Genomic DNA, 15,067 nt, shown 5'->3' with positions numbered 1-15,067 from the left:
CAGAATGTGGCGTATACATACAATGGACTATTATTCAGCTTTAAAAGGGAAGGAAATTCTGACACACGCTACAACATGGATGAACCTTGAAAACAAGGTATGTGAAATAAGCCAGTCACAAAAGGATAAATTCTGTATGATCTCACTTACATAAGGAACCTAGAGCAGTCAAATTCATAGAGACAGAAAGTAGGATGGTGGTTGCCAGGGGCTGGGAAGAAGGAGGAATGGGGAATTATCGTTTAATTGGGAAAGAGTTTCAGTCGTGCAAGATGAAGGGTTCCAGAGATGGATAGTGGTGACGGTTGCACACAACAATGGGAATGTACTTAACACCACTGACATGTATACTTACAATGGTTAAGATGGTAAATTTTCTGTTGTATTTTACACAGCTGTTTAAAAAGAGAGAGAGGGAGAGGGAGGTAGAGTGGATGGCATTGTACATCTCCCAGCCTGGGGCACTAAATGAATGGCAGCACCTTGAACTGAGCTCCAGTCCACAGGAAGGATGTAGTGGAGAGAAAAGAGAACTCAGAGATGCACAGATGTCCAGGTTCAACGTGAGCTGAGAATACAAACTCTCCCAAAAAGGCTCCCTGACAGGACCGGCATCATCTCTTACGTTCCCAGACTCTAAAAATTACACAACGTTAAAGGGTAATTAACTGCTGCCAAAAAGAGACAGCAAGTGACTTCTTGATTATTAGATTAGAAAAGCAGGACTCTAGGGTACATAGGGCTGATTACACATATATGTCAATTTCACTCCTTTCTGAAATCCAAATAAAAGAACACTTAAGTGATTTTTTTAAAACGTAAACCACCAATCTGGAAACTGTGCAGTAGATGGGTAAGCACTAAAAAGACTAAGATGAGCTGATAAAGCCGAATCCTAGCCCTGCAGGAGGAAAAGCCAAGATTCTGTCTGATTTACACCCCAGAATTTCCAAAAGCCTCCAGGAAACTCCAGGTTACTCTGAAATTGGGGTGAAAAGGAGATAAAATAAGGAGGAAAGATTGAAAATCTATGTAGGTACTACTCAGCGCCCCAAATCCCTCCTCCACACCAGCAAACTACTGATTTATTCTCTAAAGCAGGTAAAAACAAAGGATTCAGGTCTGTGGGACAATGGGCTCAGTTAAGAATAGGGGTACCATAATACATGGAGAATTAGACACGTATGTGTAATGTACATGGTATCAGTACAGAACGGGTCAGAAAATACAAACTATTCTAGGTATTTCAGGCAGGAAGGGATTTACTACAGGAAATTAGAGGCTTACAGAATCATGGGAAGAGCTATGAGAGCCAAGGTCAGAGAAACTACCACTCAAGTTCAAGAAATCAGGATGCACAAGCATCAAAAGCAACTGAACAGATGATCCCAGCTCCCCCATGACTGATGTGTCTTTGAGTCCCAGAAGGACATTCAGAAGCTGACTGGAAAATCTCACATCTGCAATGTGAATTGTGCAATAGCAATAGTGGCTTCTCCTTCTCTTTCGCCTTCCAAATCTCTCTGGCAGAACCAAAATCAGAATCCTGCCATCAAAGGATTCTGGGAAATGCAGTGTCCATGTTCCCAGCTCCTGCAACATGGGAGAAGGCTTAGCAAAACAGGGATAGGGTTGAGAACCAGGAGACAATATCCAGCTGGTATTCTATATCCATATGCTGAGACCACCCTCATCCTCTTTTGCTCAGTTCCCCTGAGTCCTGGCAAACAGGTCTTCAGTTTCCAGGCAAGAGATGACAGAAGTCTCCTAACCCGTGGTCAAAGGAAAAAAATCAGGATGCTAAAATGTAAGGTTCCCCAAAGAAACAGCCCAGCCAGATGATCCTACGGTAAAGCTGATATTCAAAACAATAAAGAATTCTCATCTCTAAAAGAGCCAATAATACGAGCCCAAGTAGTTGCAATTGTTTTCAAAAGGAGTCAAATTCTCTAAATTTTAATTTGCTTTAAGAAGAATATATGTGTGGAATATGACATTATGGTTGAGCTAAGATTAACAACAAATTATTCAATCACCACAATGTGAAAATGTGAACCCACAAAAACCTCAAGGCAGGTGGGGTATGTCACTGGAGTAACCAGTTGTACTTGCCTAAACTCTAGAACTTTGGTTTTCAAAGTATGGCCTGGGAACCCTGTGATGCCCCAAGACCCTTCAAGTGATCTGGGAGGTCAAAACTATTTTCATAATGAACTCATTTGCCTTTATCACTCACATGCTCTCATGAGCGTTTTTCAGAGTCTACGTGACATCCGATGACATCATCACTCTAATAAGCTAATGGAATGGAAGCTGTTTTAAGTTTTTCTGTCTTAATTTCTAATATGGTAAATATCAATAGATAGAAACCACATAAAAGCTCTTTGGGGTCCTCAAAAATATTTGAGTATAAAGGAGCCAAAAAGCTTGAGAATTGCTCCTGTAAAACAACTTTTTAGTTAGTTGCTTTTGGAAGGGAACTTTTGATATGTGAAACCAATTAGACTTAGTTTAAGCTTATATCTTCCAAGAGAAAAAAAAACAATCTGTAAGTTCCTAAATTTTGCTTTACTATCTTATATCTGTTTATCCATTAGGAGGAGGATTTTTCCACATAGATCCTAAATTAAATTATTTTTTTCCCCTGGGAAACAACTAAACACCATGATAGCAAGTCTCATTGCCCAGAAGGCAGCATACACAGCACAAGAGTAAAGAACAGTCCCTACAGGGACTCAAACAGATACTTGTACACCACTGATCACAGCAGCTTTATTCATGATAGCCAAAAGGCAGAAACAGCCCAAATGTCCATCGACAGATGAATGGATAAAGAAAATGTAGTCTATACAAAATATAGACTATAATTTGGCCTAAAAAAGGAAGGAAATTCTGATACATACTGCAACATGGACGAAGCTCTTGAAGATATACTAAGTGAAATAAACCAGACACAAAAGGACAAATACTCTGTAATCCCACTTATATGAGGTACCTAGAATAGGCGAATTCATAGAGACATAAAATAGAACAGTGGTTACCATAGGCTGGAAGTAGGGAGGAAGGGAAGTTATTGCTTCATGGGTATAGAATTTCAGTTTGGGATGATAGAAAAGTTCTGGAGATGGATGGTGGTGATGGTTACACACGATGCGAATGTATTCATGGCACTGAACTGTACAATTAACATGGTTAAATTGGTATAAATAAAGAACAAAAAAGCAGAGATTCTAGAGCCAGATAACCTGGATTCAAATCTCAGCTCTACCACTTATAGTTTGTGTGACTTTTGTGCTTCAGTTTCCTCATCTGCAAAATGATAATAATATACAGCACAAGGTTGTTGTGAGGATTCCATGAGTTAATATATGAATAAATATATGCTTAGAATGCTGCCTGGCAACTAACAAGTGCCCCATCACTGGCTCTCAAACTTTAGCACAGGTCAGGATCACCTAGAAAGCTTATTCAAATACAGATAGCTAGACCCCATCCCAGAGTATCTGTCTCAGTGGGTCTGGGATGGGACCCAAGAATTTGCATTTCTAACAGGTTCTCAGGACATGCTGGCACTGCTGGCCCAGGAAGCGCACTTTGAGAACCACTGTTCTGTACAAATATTAGCTGTCATTATTATTATTAGCAATGTCTGAGGTAGTACCAGGCAGATCCATAAGTACTTGTAGAAGGAAGGACAGAAAGACAGAAGTACACTCCTGTGTCGCTCCTCTATTCACAGAATACTTCACTTCTGGTCACCGAATGTGAGGGGTGGGGTGGATCCCTCAGGAAGCAATTCTCCATCTCTCCGTAGACACTGAGTGCCCCGCAATTTAGCTCAGTTCTGACACTACCTAGAGATACCATCACATTCCACAGGTTAAGGGCTCAATCCCACAAGGCTGCCTCCCCCTGCCCCCCTACTTTAGACACCAGTTGCAAGTCCAGGTTATCACCCTACTTTAGACACCAGTTGCAAGTCCAGGTTATCACCTGTGCTTCTGAAGGACTGACTATAAATAGTAGGTTCCCATGACCCCCTCCTCAGGTTCAATTAATTTGCTAGAGCGGCCCACAGAACTCAGAAAAACAACTTACTTACTGGATTATCAGTTTATTACAAAGTATGTAAAAGGATACCAGTGAACAATTAGAAGAAGAGATGCGCAGGGCAGGGTATGGGGAATGGGGCGTGGAGTTCCTGTGCCCTCCCAGCACCCTCCAAACCCCATAGTTCAGGGATTTTTGTTGTTGCTGTCTTCATTAGATAGGCAAGAATGACTAAATCATTGGCCACTGTTGATTATGTCAATCTCCAGTTCCTCTCCCCTCCCAGGAGGTGAGGAGGGGCTGAAAGTTCCTACCGTCTAATCACTTGGTTGGTTCCCCTGACAACCAGCCCATTCTTAGGAGCTTTCCAAAAGCCCCTAGCACAAACTCAGGTGTGGTTGAAAGGGGATTGTTTAAGGATAACAAAAGACACCTTCACGGCTCTTATCCCTTAGGAAATTCCAAGAGTTTTAGGAGCTCTGTGCCAGGAAGAGGGTCAAAGACCAAATATATATTCCTTGTTATAAATCACAATATCACAATATCAATATTGTAAATCACAATTTCATATTTTCCTACAAGGAGATGATCTCAAAGCCTTTCCCGCTGGATTTTGTTTCCCAAAATAAACAGACTGTACCAAAGTCCTTGTCTCGGTCTTCAGTTGACCCCAGCTGAGACAGGGCATAAGATAAGCTCCCCACGCTCAGACAGGTGGGGAGGGGCATAATTAGCACCAGAGTGGCCCATCTCCTCTCCTACCTAATGCTTCGTACCAAATAGATGTTTTAGAACTACAAGTTAAATGGGTAAAAGAAAATAAAATGATGGCAAACTATAGAAGACAGACTATAACTGCTGTGTTATAAGACACAGACCCTAAGTAATGTAGGCTTCAGAGGAAAGGATGAAGTTTGAAGCAGAAGGCAAATAGAGGAAGGTGGTCCTAGAAAAGGAAATGAGCCTTAACACACTGAAGACCCAGAGACTGGACTCCCCAGAGCTGACAACCTAGAAAGTGAGAAGAGGTGGGACAAGGTACATTCAGATGAAGGAAGGGCTCAATGACTAAGGAGATGAGAGTAGATTTTACATGGTGGTTCATGAAGGCTTGTGAGCAGAAGTATGAACCAATTTCCCCACTCAACCACACCAAACATTCTACATAACCCCTGACAACCAAACACCTGGGCTTACAACATGTGATTAACTCTCTTTTATCTCTTTCTTTTCTTCCTATGGTGATTACTAATTGGCCAGGCACACTTTACATATTAATTTATTTAATCCACAAAACAGCCCCATGAGGTAGGTTCTATGATTGTCCCCATTTTACAGATGGAGAAACTGGGGCACAGAGAAGTTACACAGCTGGGTGACAGAGCTGGGATTCAAACCCTGCCAGTCTGGCTCTCTCTTTCACATCTGTCCCCCACAACAAAGTCACCACTTTCTACATGATAACCCCACATGATTCCTTTCCCAATGTTTCCCATATGTTGTATCCTTACCATTTTCAGAACTCGTAACCACAGGTAATTTGTACATCTCCTACGCATTCATTGAGTTCCTGGCATATATATCAGATGCTGCACCAGCTGCTGGGAATACAAAGATACAAAGTTCCCATTCTCCAGGAAGGTCCCATCACAGATCTTGCAAGATGAACCAAGTTATGGAGAGGTGAACCTACAGGTCGAGGTGAGAAGGTGGGCCTGGGATGAAACCAAATTGGTAGGTGAAAAAACAATTCTCACCCATCCCAGAAGAACTATTACTTGAGCTGGAATGTTGTTCTCCTATTTATTTCTATGCATCTTTATCTAAGACCATTTTCAAAAGTATCCAATGCAAGGATGACTATTTTTTCCACTCAAATGGTTTTGGTCCTTTGTCTACCACAGTCCTATAGCACTGGTGGATTAAAGTCTGCTGTGTTTGGCACCAATGGATTTTGCTCTGTATGGTTCTTATAGCCATGCATGTATGAGTTGGCACATAGTAGGTGCTCAAGAACCCTTATAGGGTTCATGATGAATTGTTAAGGACCACAGGGAAAGATCTGGAATTATCATGCACTGTGCTTTAATATAACTTGTTATAAAACCTTCTTTCTCTTCCTCCCTTGAAACATAAGGAAATATACTGATTCACTGGCATTGTAAATAAGCCTAGTCTTCCCCAAAGAAGTAGTGTGACATGAATGAAATCATCAGTTTACAATGGACAAGATGCTTCTAGAATAGTGTCTGGCACACAGTAAGCTCCCAATAACTATTTGTGGAAGTGAATTAAAATAATCAGCTTTTTTTTCACACCTGCCTTACACTATAATGTGGCAAAGACATCCAATAACAAAGTTTGTGGGCTTCCCTGGTGGCGCAGTGGTTGAGGGTCTGCCTGCCAATGCAGGGGACATGGGTTCGAGCCCTGGTCTGGGAGGACCCCACATGCCGCGGAGCAACTGGGCCCATGGGCCACAACTACTGAGCCTGCGCGTCTGGAACTTGTGCTCAGCAACAGGAGAGGCCGTGATAGTGAGAGGCCCGCACACCGCAATGAGGAGTGGCCCCCGCTTGCCGCAACTGGAGAAAGCCCTCGCACAGAAACGAAGACCCAACACAGCCAAACATAAATAAATAAATAAATAAATTTATTTTAAAAAAAAAAAAAAACACAAAGTTTGTAAGAAGAATTTGAAGAGTAACCCAGATCAAACATAGAAAAAGCAGTTTTACCCACTTCACACGTGTTATCCTAAAAGAATTAGGCTACTTTCTTCCTGGAGCTCACCATCTGCAGATGGCTTAAATTAATTAGGGTCATCCCTCTCCACCTTTAAAAGCTATTAGTGGAAACCTGCCCAACACTAGACACAAAATCTGAAAATGGCATTTTCACATACTTTGTGGATAACAGGATTTAATGACACTGCTGACCGTCACATTAAATAGTGTGATCACAATACGCCAAGTATTAAATATAACCATTTCATTCCACTCTACACAGACCTTTTTGAAAGAAAAAAATAAGTAATGAACAAATGAGATTTTTATCCCCCAAATGATCTGGAATTAACAAAAAAGAAAAATTAAATATCACAGAGGATACTAATTCTGGGACTCCAGTGTGTACAAAACAAAAAGGCTTTGAAATCAGCTGAAATCAACTCACAACATAATAAAGGATACTTTGGAACATTTGCTGCTTATTTGGGTTTTTTGGGTTTTTTTCGCCAACAATACATAATAAGAATAAAATGTGTTAGACTATTGTTGTGAAACCTGCCTCAGTCCCTCCATCCATGCACCTCCCTTTTGCATTGAGATCTGCCCAGTGACACATGAGCTCTAAAGTGGGTGGATAAAAATAACCTGATCCTCAAAAAGACATGATAAACGCCAGACAGCTGAGTCACTTTGAAGCCCATTTTGACTCTCGAAAGGGACATTCACCCTCCTTTTCCTTCTCACACTTACACATACAACCTGGTGAAAAACACCACCAACAGCCCTGGGTGGAAGGCGGTGATGCGTCTTCACTTCCCCCTCCAGTCTCTGAGGTCACGACTCGAGACTGAACTTTTAATAATTTATACTATTGCATTTCAAAGCGACTCATTTAGAGGAGGAAGCGGAAAGGCTTAAGGAAACCGTAGTAATCCAGCAGACCCCCTATTTCTGCTGCCCGAGTGGAAGCACCCGAAGGTTTCTTCTGACATTCTGACGTAAAGAAAAGGAGTGGGGAGAAATTTAAAGTGGAGGGAGAAAAGCTCAGAGAGGAAATCATAATTGTCCAGGAGTGGGAATCCCTGGGCAAAGCAAACGGTCCCGGAAAGAGAAGGGGGGGGGGGAATCAATCTCGTCCACCTACCCGCCCTCGGCTGTCGCCCCAAAGAGGACGCAAACCATCTGCAACGTACAGTTAAGATCAGGGAACTCTTCGACTCGATCTATCTTTCAAACGGTGGCCGGGTTTGGGGCAAGCTTCTAGGTACTGGGGCCCTGGCAGCCTAAGAAGGCTGGCGGAGCGAGCCACCGCGGCCGCCCAGCCTTTGGCCTCAGCAGCCTTGGGGCATGCAGCGCCGGGCACCCAGTAGGCACTCACTAAGTGTTTGCTGAACTGCCGTGCCCCGGAGCCAACTCTGGCGCCCGGCGAGGAGGTCCCCGGCTGCCACTGCGCATCTTCTCCCCCCCGCTTCACGTGCCGCCGAGTTCGGCTGCTCGCGGCTGCCCCAGGCCGCCCGCCCCGCGACCCTCCCCTGAGGTGCCGCCGGCGCCGCCGAGCCTCACTTACGGGGGAGTCGTAGGAGAAGGCGCACTCGTTCTTGTAGACCCTGTCCCCGGACCGGGGCACGCGGATCGTGGGCATGTGGGGCACCAGCAGCTCTCCGATGTCTCCTGCAGCCATCTTCCGGTTGCCGCTGCCGCCCGGCATGCCGAACAGGGCGCCCCGGCGCTGCATGGCCGCGGCGCGCACCCAAGCGGAGCGGAGCGGAGCGCTGGGTCCGCCCGCGGCGGCGGCGGCGGGCTGCGCGGGCTGCGCGGGCGACGGGAGCCGACCCGGGAAGGGTGGGGAGAGCGGGCCGCGGGGCTGGAGCGGGCACGGGGGGCCTGGGCGTACTGGCGGGCTGGTAGAAGGGACGCTGCTATTTTTAATCCAATGGCGAATCGCCGGCCCAGTTGCAGCGTCAGGCGGGGCGCTGGGGAGGGCCAGCAGCAGCGCGCGGGGAGGGGGAGCTGGAGAGGGGCCTTGCGCCCTGGCCCGGCTCGGCGCCGGGGGCGGAGGGCGAGACCCCGGGCCGCAGGCTCGGAAGTCGAGAGCGTGCTGCCGTGGGGCACCACCTCGGTGTTTTCTACCGTAAATCGTTAGGTTGCGAAGGGGCAACTCCGAGGCAACCAACACAAAGAGCAGGATTTGAGCTTTTTAAAACCGCTTGCTTTTAAAACATCTGAGGATAACAGCGGGGACTGCCCCTGATTGGGTAGGGGTGGAACTTGAGGTGCAAATCTAGAACCTAACGTCGGGCCCAAATCTAAATTTGTTCTTTGCACTTCAGTGTTAATCTCACTAAGCCTCGTTCCTCACTTTTTTAACATCTAAATCTCGCTAAAAGAGAATAGAGTAGGATCCAGGAAGGATAGATGTGTATTTTTCCAATAATACAGATTTTTCTTATGTATGGGGGAGGGGTGTCAAGATTATTTGAGGGGGATATATTTTTCTCTACCTTTGGAAAGTCTTCTGCGAGATTCGAGGTCTCCGCGTTCAGCATTCAACTGACTGATTTGGGATCTTACGTGCACACATGCATCTTCCCTGCCTTTGCACGTCCAGTTCCTCAAAATAAATAATAAACAGGGTTAGGTTGGGGAGAAGGGGGGGTGAATAATCTGCAAACAGAGCATGTCTCACAGCATACTCTCATTTTCTCAAAAAAACGCTTAAAATACAGGTTCAATTCCATTGAGCTTCCCTAACTACACCCAACTTAAAGGGCAGGATACCAGTGATCCCTACCAGTTAATGAAATGGAAAAATAGTGACTCAAAATGCTGATTTCTGTGCAAATCAAAACTATAATGAGATACCACCTCACACTGCTCAGAATGGCCATTATTTAAAAGTCTACAAATAACAAATGCTGGGGAAGGTGTGGAGGAAAGAGAACCCTCCTACACTGTTGGTGGGAATGTAAGTTGGTGCAGCCACTATGGAGAACAGTATGGAGGTTCCTCAGAAAACTAAAAATAGAATTACCATGTGATCCAGTGATCCCACTCCTGGGCATATATATCCAGACAAAACTATAGTTCAAAAAGATATTTGTTTTTCTCTTTCTGACTTACTTCACTCTGTAAGACAGACTCTAGGTCCATCCACCTCACTACAAATAACTCAATTTCGTTTCTTGTTATGGCTGAGTAATATTCCATTGTGTATATGTGCCACATATTCTTTATCCATTCATCTGTCGATGGACACTTGGGTTGCATCCATGTCCTGGCTATTGTAAATAGAGCTGCAATGAACATTGTGGTACATGACTCTTTGAATTATGGTTTTCTCAGGGTATATGGAAATCTAAAAAAAAATATGGAATCTAAAAAAAAAAAAAGGTTCTGAAGAACCTAGGGGCAGGAGAGGGATAAAGACGCAGACATAGAGAATGGACTTGAGGGCATGGGGAGTGGGAAGGGTAAGCTGGGACGAAGTGAGAGAGTGGCATGGACATATATACACTACCAAATGTAGAGTCTGTCATACAGAGTGAAGTAAGTCAGAAAGAGAAAAACAAATATAGTATGCTAACACATATATATGGAATCTAAGGGGGAAAAAAAAAAAAAGGTCATGAAGAACCTAGTGGCAAGACGGGAAGAAAGACACAGACCTACTAGAGAATGGACTTGAGGATATGGGGAGGGGGAAGGGTAAGCTGGGACAAAGTGAGAGAGTGGCATGGACATATATACACTACCAAACATAAAATAGATAGCTAGTGGGAAGCAGCCGCATAGCACAGGGAGATCAGCTCGGTGCTTTGTGACCACCTAGAGGGGTGGGATAGGGAGGGTGGGAGGGAGGGAGATGCAAGAGGGAAGAGATACGGGAACATATGTATATGTATAACTGATTCACTTTGTTATAAAGCAGAAACTAACACACCATTGTAAAGCAATTATACTCCAATAAAGATGTTAAAAAAAAAAAAAAGAGGGACTTCCCTGGTGGTACAGTGGTTAAGAATCCACCTTCCTGGGCTTCCCTGGTGGCGCAGTGGTTGAGAATCTGCCTGCTAATGCAGGGGACACGGGTTCGAGCCCTGGTCTGGGAAGATCCCACATGCCACGGAGCAGCTGGGCCCGTGAGCCACAATTGCTGAGCCTGCGCGTCTGGAGCCTGTGCCCCGCGACGGGAGGGGCCGCGATAGAGAAAGGCCCGCGCACCGCGATGAAGAGCGGTCCCCGCACCGCGATGAAGAGTGGCCCCCGCTTGCCGCAACTGGAGAAAGCCCTCGCACGAACCGAAGACCCAACACAGCCAAAAATAAATAAATAAATAAATAAATAAATAAGAAAATCCTTTAAAAAAATAATAATAATAAAGCTATCTATCTATAAAAAAAAAAAAAAAAAAAAAAAAGAATCCACCTTCCAATGCAGGGGATGCCGGTTCGATGCCTCATCTGGGAACTAAGATCCCACATGCCAAAGGGCAACTAAGCCCTCACACCGCAACTACTGAGCACGTGAGCCACAACTAGAGAGCTTCGTGACGCAACTACAGAGCCCGAGCACCGCAACCATGAGCCCACGTGCCACAACAAAGCTCCTGTGCAACTAAGACCCGCTGCAGCCAAAAATAAATAAATAAATATTTTGTTTAAAAATCTCAATAAAAAAAGAATGTGTATATGTGTATAACTGAGTCACTTTGCTGTACAGCAGAGATTGTAAACTGTAATCAACTATACTTCAATTAAAAAAAACAACAACACACTGATTTCTGCAAGCCTTTCCCAGATCAAATAGTACTAAAATTCCTTTTTTTTTCTTCCATTATTTCTCTGTCACTCTCTGATTTTGTAGATGTGCTGGCTCTGCTAGGGAGAAAGGATGGTACCTGGAATTTGATGTGAGGAGGACGAATGAGCCCTTTCTTGCCCTGCTCTTCTAAATTTCCACACCTCAAGCAAGGCTCAAACACCACACATCTATGTAACTCACAACTTTCTAATGCGATCTGTTGGAAATGGAGAAGAAGAGACACAAAGCAAAAAATTAAACACCAATGTTACCCTCATCCTTGGGCAGATACTCACAAGGAGTTTTTGCTTTTTATTTTCCTCACCAGCTTCTCACCTTCTAGTAGTATCTATGCCTGTTTCAGGTTCATGGATGAAACTTGCTTGTCTAATTACAGAGAAAAACTTGATTCAGAAGCATTCAAAATTTAAGATTTTAAATATTTTTAAATTAAATGCAAATTAAATTGAGACACTATTTTTCACCATTCAGACTAATAAAGATATATTGAGTTGGCCCAGGTTTGGGAAATAGGCCCTCATATACGTTGCTGATAGGAATAAAGACGTTAAACTTCTTTGAAAGGAAATTTAACAATACCAACCATAATTTTATATGCATATAATGTTTTCCCCAGCAATTCTTTATCTAGACGTTTATGCTACAGATAAATTCACACTGTTTAAGGATATTTATTGGAGCATTGTTTATAGTAACAAAAAACTGGGAACAGCCTAAAAATCCATCTGTAGGAAGTGGTTAAAATATGGTACCGTCAAAAGAATGAAGCACCCTGTACATGCTGATGTGGAACAATCTCCAAATCATATTACCAGCTTAAAAGAGCTGAGTGCAAATCAATGTGTAAAAGCAAAGCGTACATTCAAGGCCAAGGATGTGCAATAGGTGCTCTGGCACGTCCTGTATACCATGGGCCTTCCTTCCAGGTGGTTGTACCTGTGCTAAATATTTTTAATGTCGCCCCTAGATAGCTATAGATTTAGACATTGATATCAATATCATGTAAATTTATGCAACATCCTAGATAGATAGGTGCTTGTTTGGTCTTAGGAAGCCTCTGGAAGAACACACAAGAAATTAATGACAATTGGGCTCTGTGGAAACACAGTGCCTAAGGTTAGAGAGGAACTTACTACCACTATTTACTTTTCTGTACCATTAACATCTTTATTATGTGCAAGTATTGTTTTAAAAAGTAATTATAACTCAGTTGTAAAAACAATAACCAGTAATGTTAATAGCAGTTGAAGACAATTACTGCACCACCATAAAAATACATCCCAACTTTTTTCATGCAATGGCACACATTGAAAATGATAATATTTGTACAACCCACTGAAGTAATTGGTCAAGGATGGCTTCATGCAGCCCTGGGCTACTAGTTTGGGGCCCCAGTCACTGCAAGCCCCACCCATGGCCTCCCAAGGATCAAAGAGATCTCATCACACCTGAATGCCATCTCTGCATACCAGAAGGTCAGTGGTACACCAGGTGGAAAGTTCTAATCAAAACAGGGGGAAAGGGCTTCCCTGGTGGCGCAGTGGTTGGGAGTCTGCCTGCCAATGCAGGGAACACGGGTTCGAGCCCTGGTCTGGGAGGATCCCACATGTCGCAGAGCGACTGGGCCCGTGAGCCACAATTGCTGAGCCTGTGCGCCTGGAGCCTGTGCTCCGCAATAAGAGAGGCCGCGATGGTGAGAGGCCCGCGCACCGCGATGAAGAGTGGCCCCTGCTTGCCGCAACTGGAGAAAGCCCTCGCACGGAAACGAAGACCCAACATAGCCAAAAATAAATAAATTAATTAATTAATTAAAAAAAAAAAAAACAGGGAGAAAAAAAAAGAAAAACAGGGGGAAATGACACCATCTAAACATGGAGGAATGATTAAATTGGGTACATCTATTCAAAGATGTTTATATAAATCTTAAAAATGATTATTATAAAAATGATTGTTTTAATACATTTGTAGTATGTTAGCGTAACATATTTACAATACTTATACATTATTATTGCAACTGGGTAAAAATAAACATGCATTTTTGACGAGACTGGAAAGACAAAATTTAAATAGTTATGTTTAGGATTTGTTATAGGATTTTGTTTTTATTTTCAAAATGTCTTCAATGATGTTACGTTTTTTAAATAATGTAAAAATTTATCAACACACAAAGGCTAATAAGAGAAACTTCACTGAATTAAGATAATTCTTAATCATGCCATTTTAGGGAAAAATTCTAGTTCAATTACTGGAATTTTTAAACTTAATTTTGCAAATTCTATATATGACTATTTTACTATTGGGCCAGTTTCCACATGTGGATCTTGATCAAAGAGAGGGAATAAGGTGATGATGAGTAAACAATTTTAACTTCCAACATAAATTTAAAGTCTTACTGGAGAATTCCCTGGTGGTCCAGCGGTTAGGACTCCGTGCTTTCATTGCTGAGGGCACGGGTTCAATCCCTGGTCCGGGAAGTAAGATCCTGAAAGCCACGTGGCACAGCCAAAAATAAATAAAGTCTTACCGAAGAGATTTCAGAGGACCTAAGATGAAGAACTGATTTTTGTCACATCACGGTGGTTAGGCCACCACGTCACTCTACAGCTCTAAAGCCTCCTCCCATGATGCTCAGGGTGGAGCCCAAACTCCCATGGCCTGCCATTCAGGGACCTCTCCCATCTAGCACCCCTTCTTTTCAGACTTTACTCCCACTCCTACACTTCAGGTGAGCTCTATTTACTGCACCCCAAGGATAAATGTTCTTCTAGCCTTGGCTGAAAGCTCTCCCCTCTCATTCCTATCTTCTCTGTTCTTTCAAGACTTTTTCTGTGAAGCCTTTTCTGACAGCTCCAATGCTGAGGAATCAATCTTTAAAAACTGACAGCCCCATTGCCTGTCCCCATCATTAGATACTGCCTTATAACACCTTTTGTACTGTTATTTAATTAGTCTCGGTTCCATATCTTGTCCCCTAGAAAGCAAATCCTTTGAAAGAAGTTATATTCCTAAATATCCTTGCACATCGTGGCAGCTCAGTGTTTACGGAATATTGCCTGCCCAGAATGGAGTGCTCTGCTTATTTTAGGCACTCAATAAGTACCTACCAAATGAATGACTCACCTCTGTGACATTGTAATAGATATGTTTTGTAGTCAGCTCTGTGCCTTTTAGGTAAAATTCATTGCTGCATAAATGTTCCCAGAGGTTATATTAAAACATGACATGAATATTAGTTACTGTGACCAATGCCAAAAAAGGAGAATTTGGGAAATCTACAGAGATAAAAGATATCTTAATTATTTCAATTAACGGAATAGCTCTTGACCTCAGATGTCCTCTAATTATTTGCGGTGATCTGGTAAAGCCATCTATGGTGACAGCTTGTTATGGAGACATATCCATAACATCTTCTATCCTGGCAGAGAGCCTCTGCAAGAAGCACTGGTTATTAAATATAAAACAATAGG

The 15,067-nt window shown here is 43.2% G+C and overlaps 1 protein-coding gene across 3 annotated transcripts in view; it reads right to left on the bottom strand.

Moving 5' to 3' along the window:
* Window positions 1-8,663, bottom strand: part of USP13 (ubiquitin specific peptidase 13) — a 120,970-nt gene extending 112,307 nt beyond the window's left edge. For all 3 annotated transcript variants that reach the window (XR_009008228.1, XM_057545872.1, XM_057545873.1), the window contains exon 1: window positions 8,347-8,663. Coding sequence is in view for 2 of the 3 variants with exons in the window: in XM_057545872.1 (XP_057401855.1) it covers window positions 8,347-8,514 (168 nt within the window). In the remaining variant the exon portion in view is untranslated. The remainder of the gene's footprint in view (window positions 1-8,346) is intronic.
* Between the last annotated feature and the right edge of the window lie 6,404 nt (window positions 8,664-15,067).

Source organism: Balaenoptera acutorostrata, chromosome 4 (assembly GCF_949987535.1).
Source record: "Balaenoptera acutorostrata chromosome 4, mBalAcu1.1, whole genome shotgun sequence".
In the NCBI taxonomy this organism is placed as follows: Eukaryota; Metazoa; Chordata; class Mammalia; order Artiodactyla; family Balaenopteridae; genus Balaenoptera; species Balaenoptera acutorostrata.
This window is presented reverse-complemented; position numbering and strand designations above follow the sequence as displayed.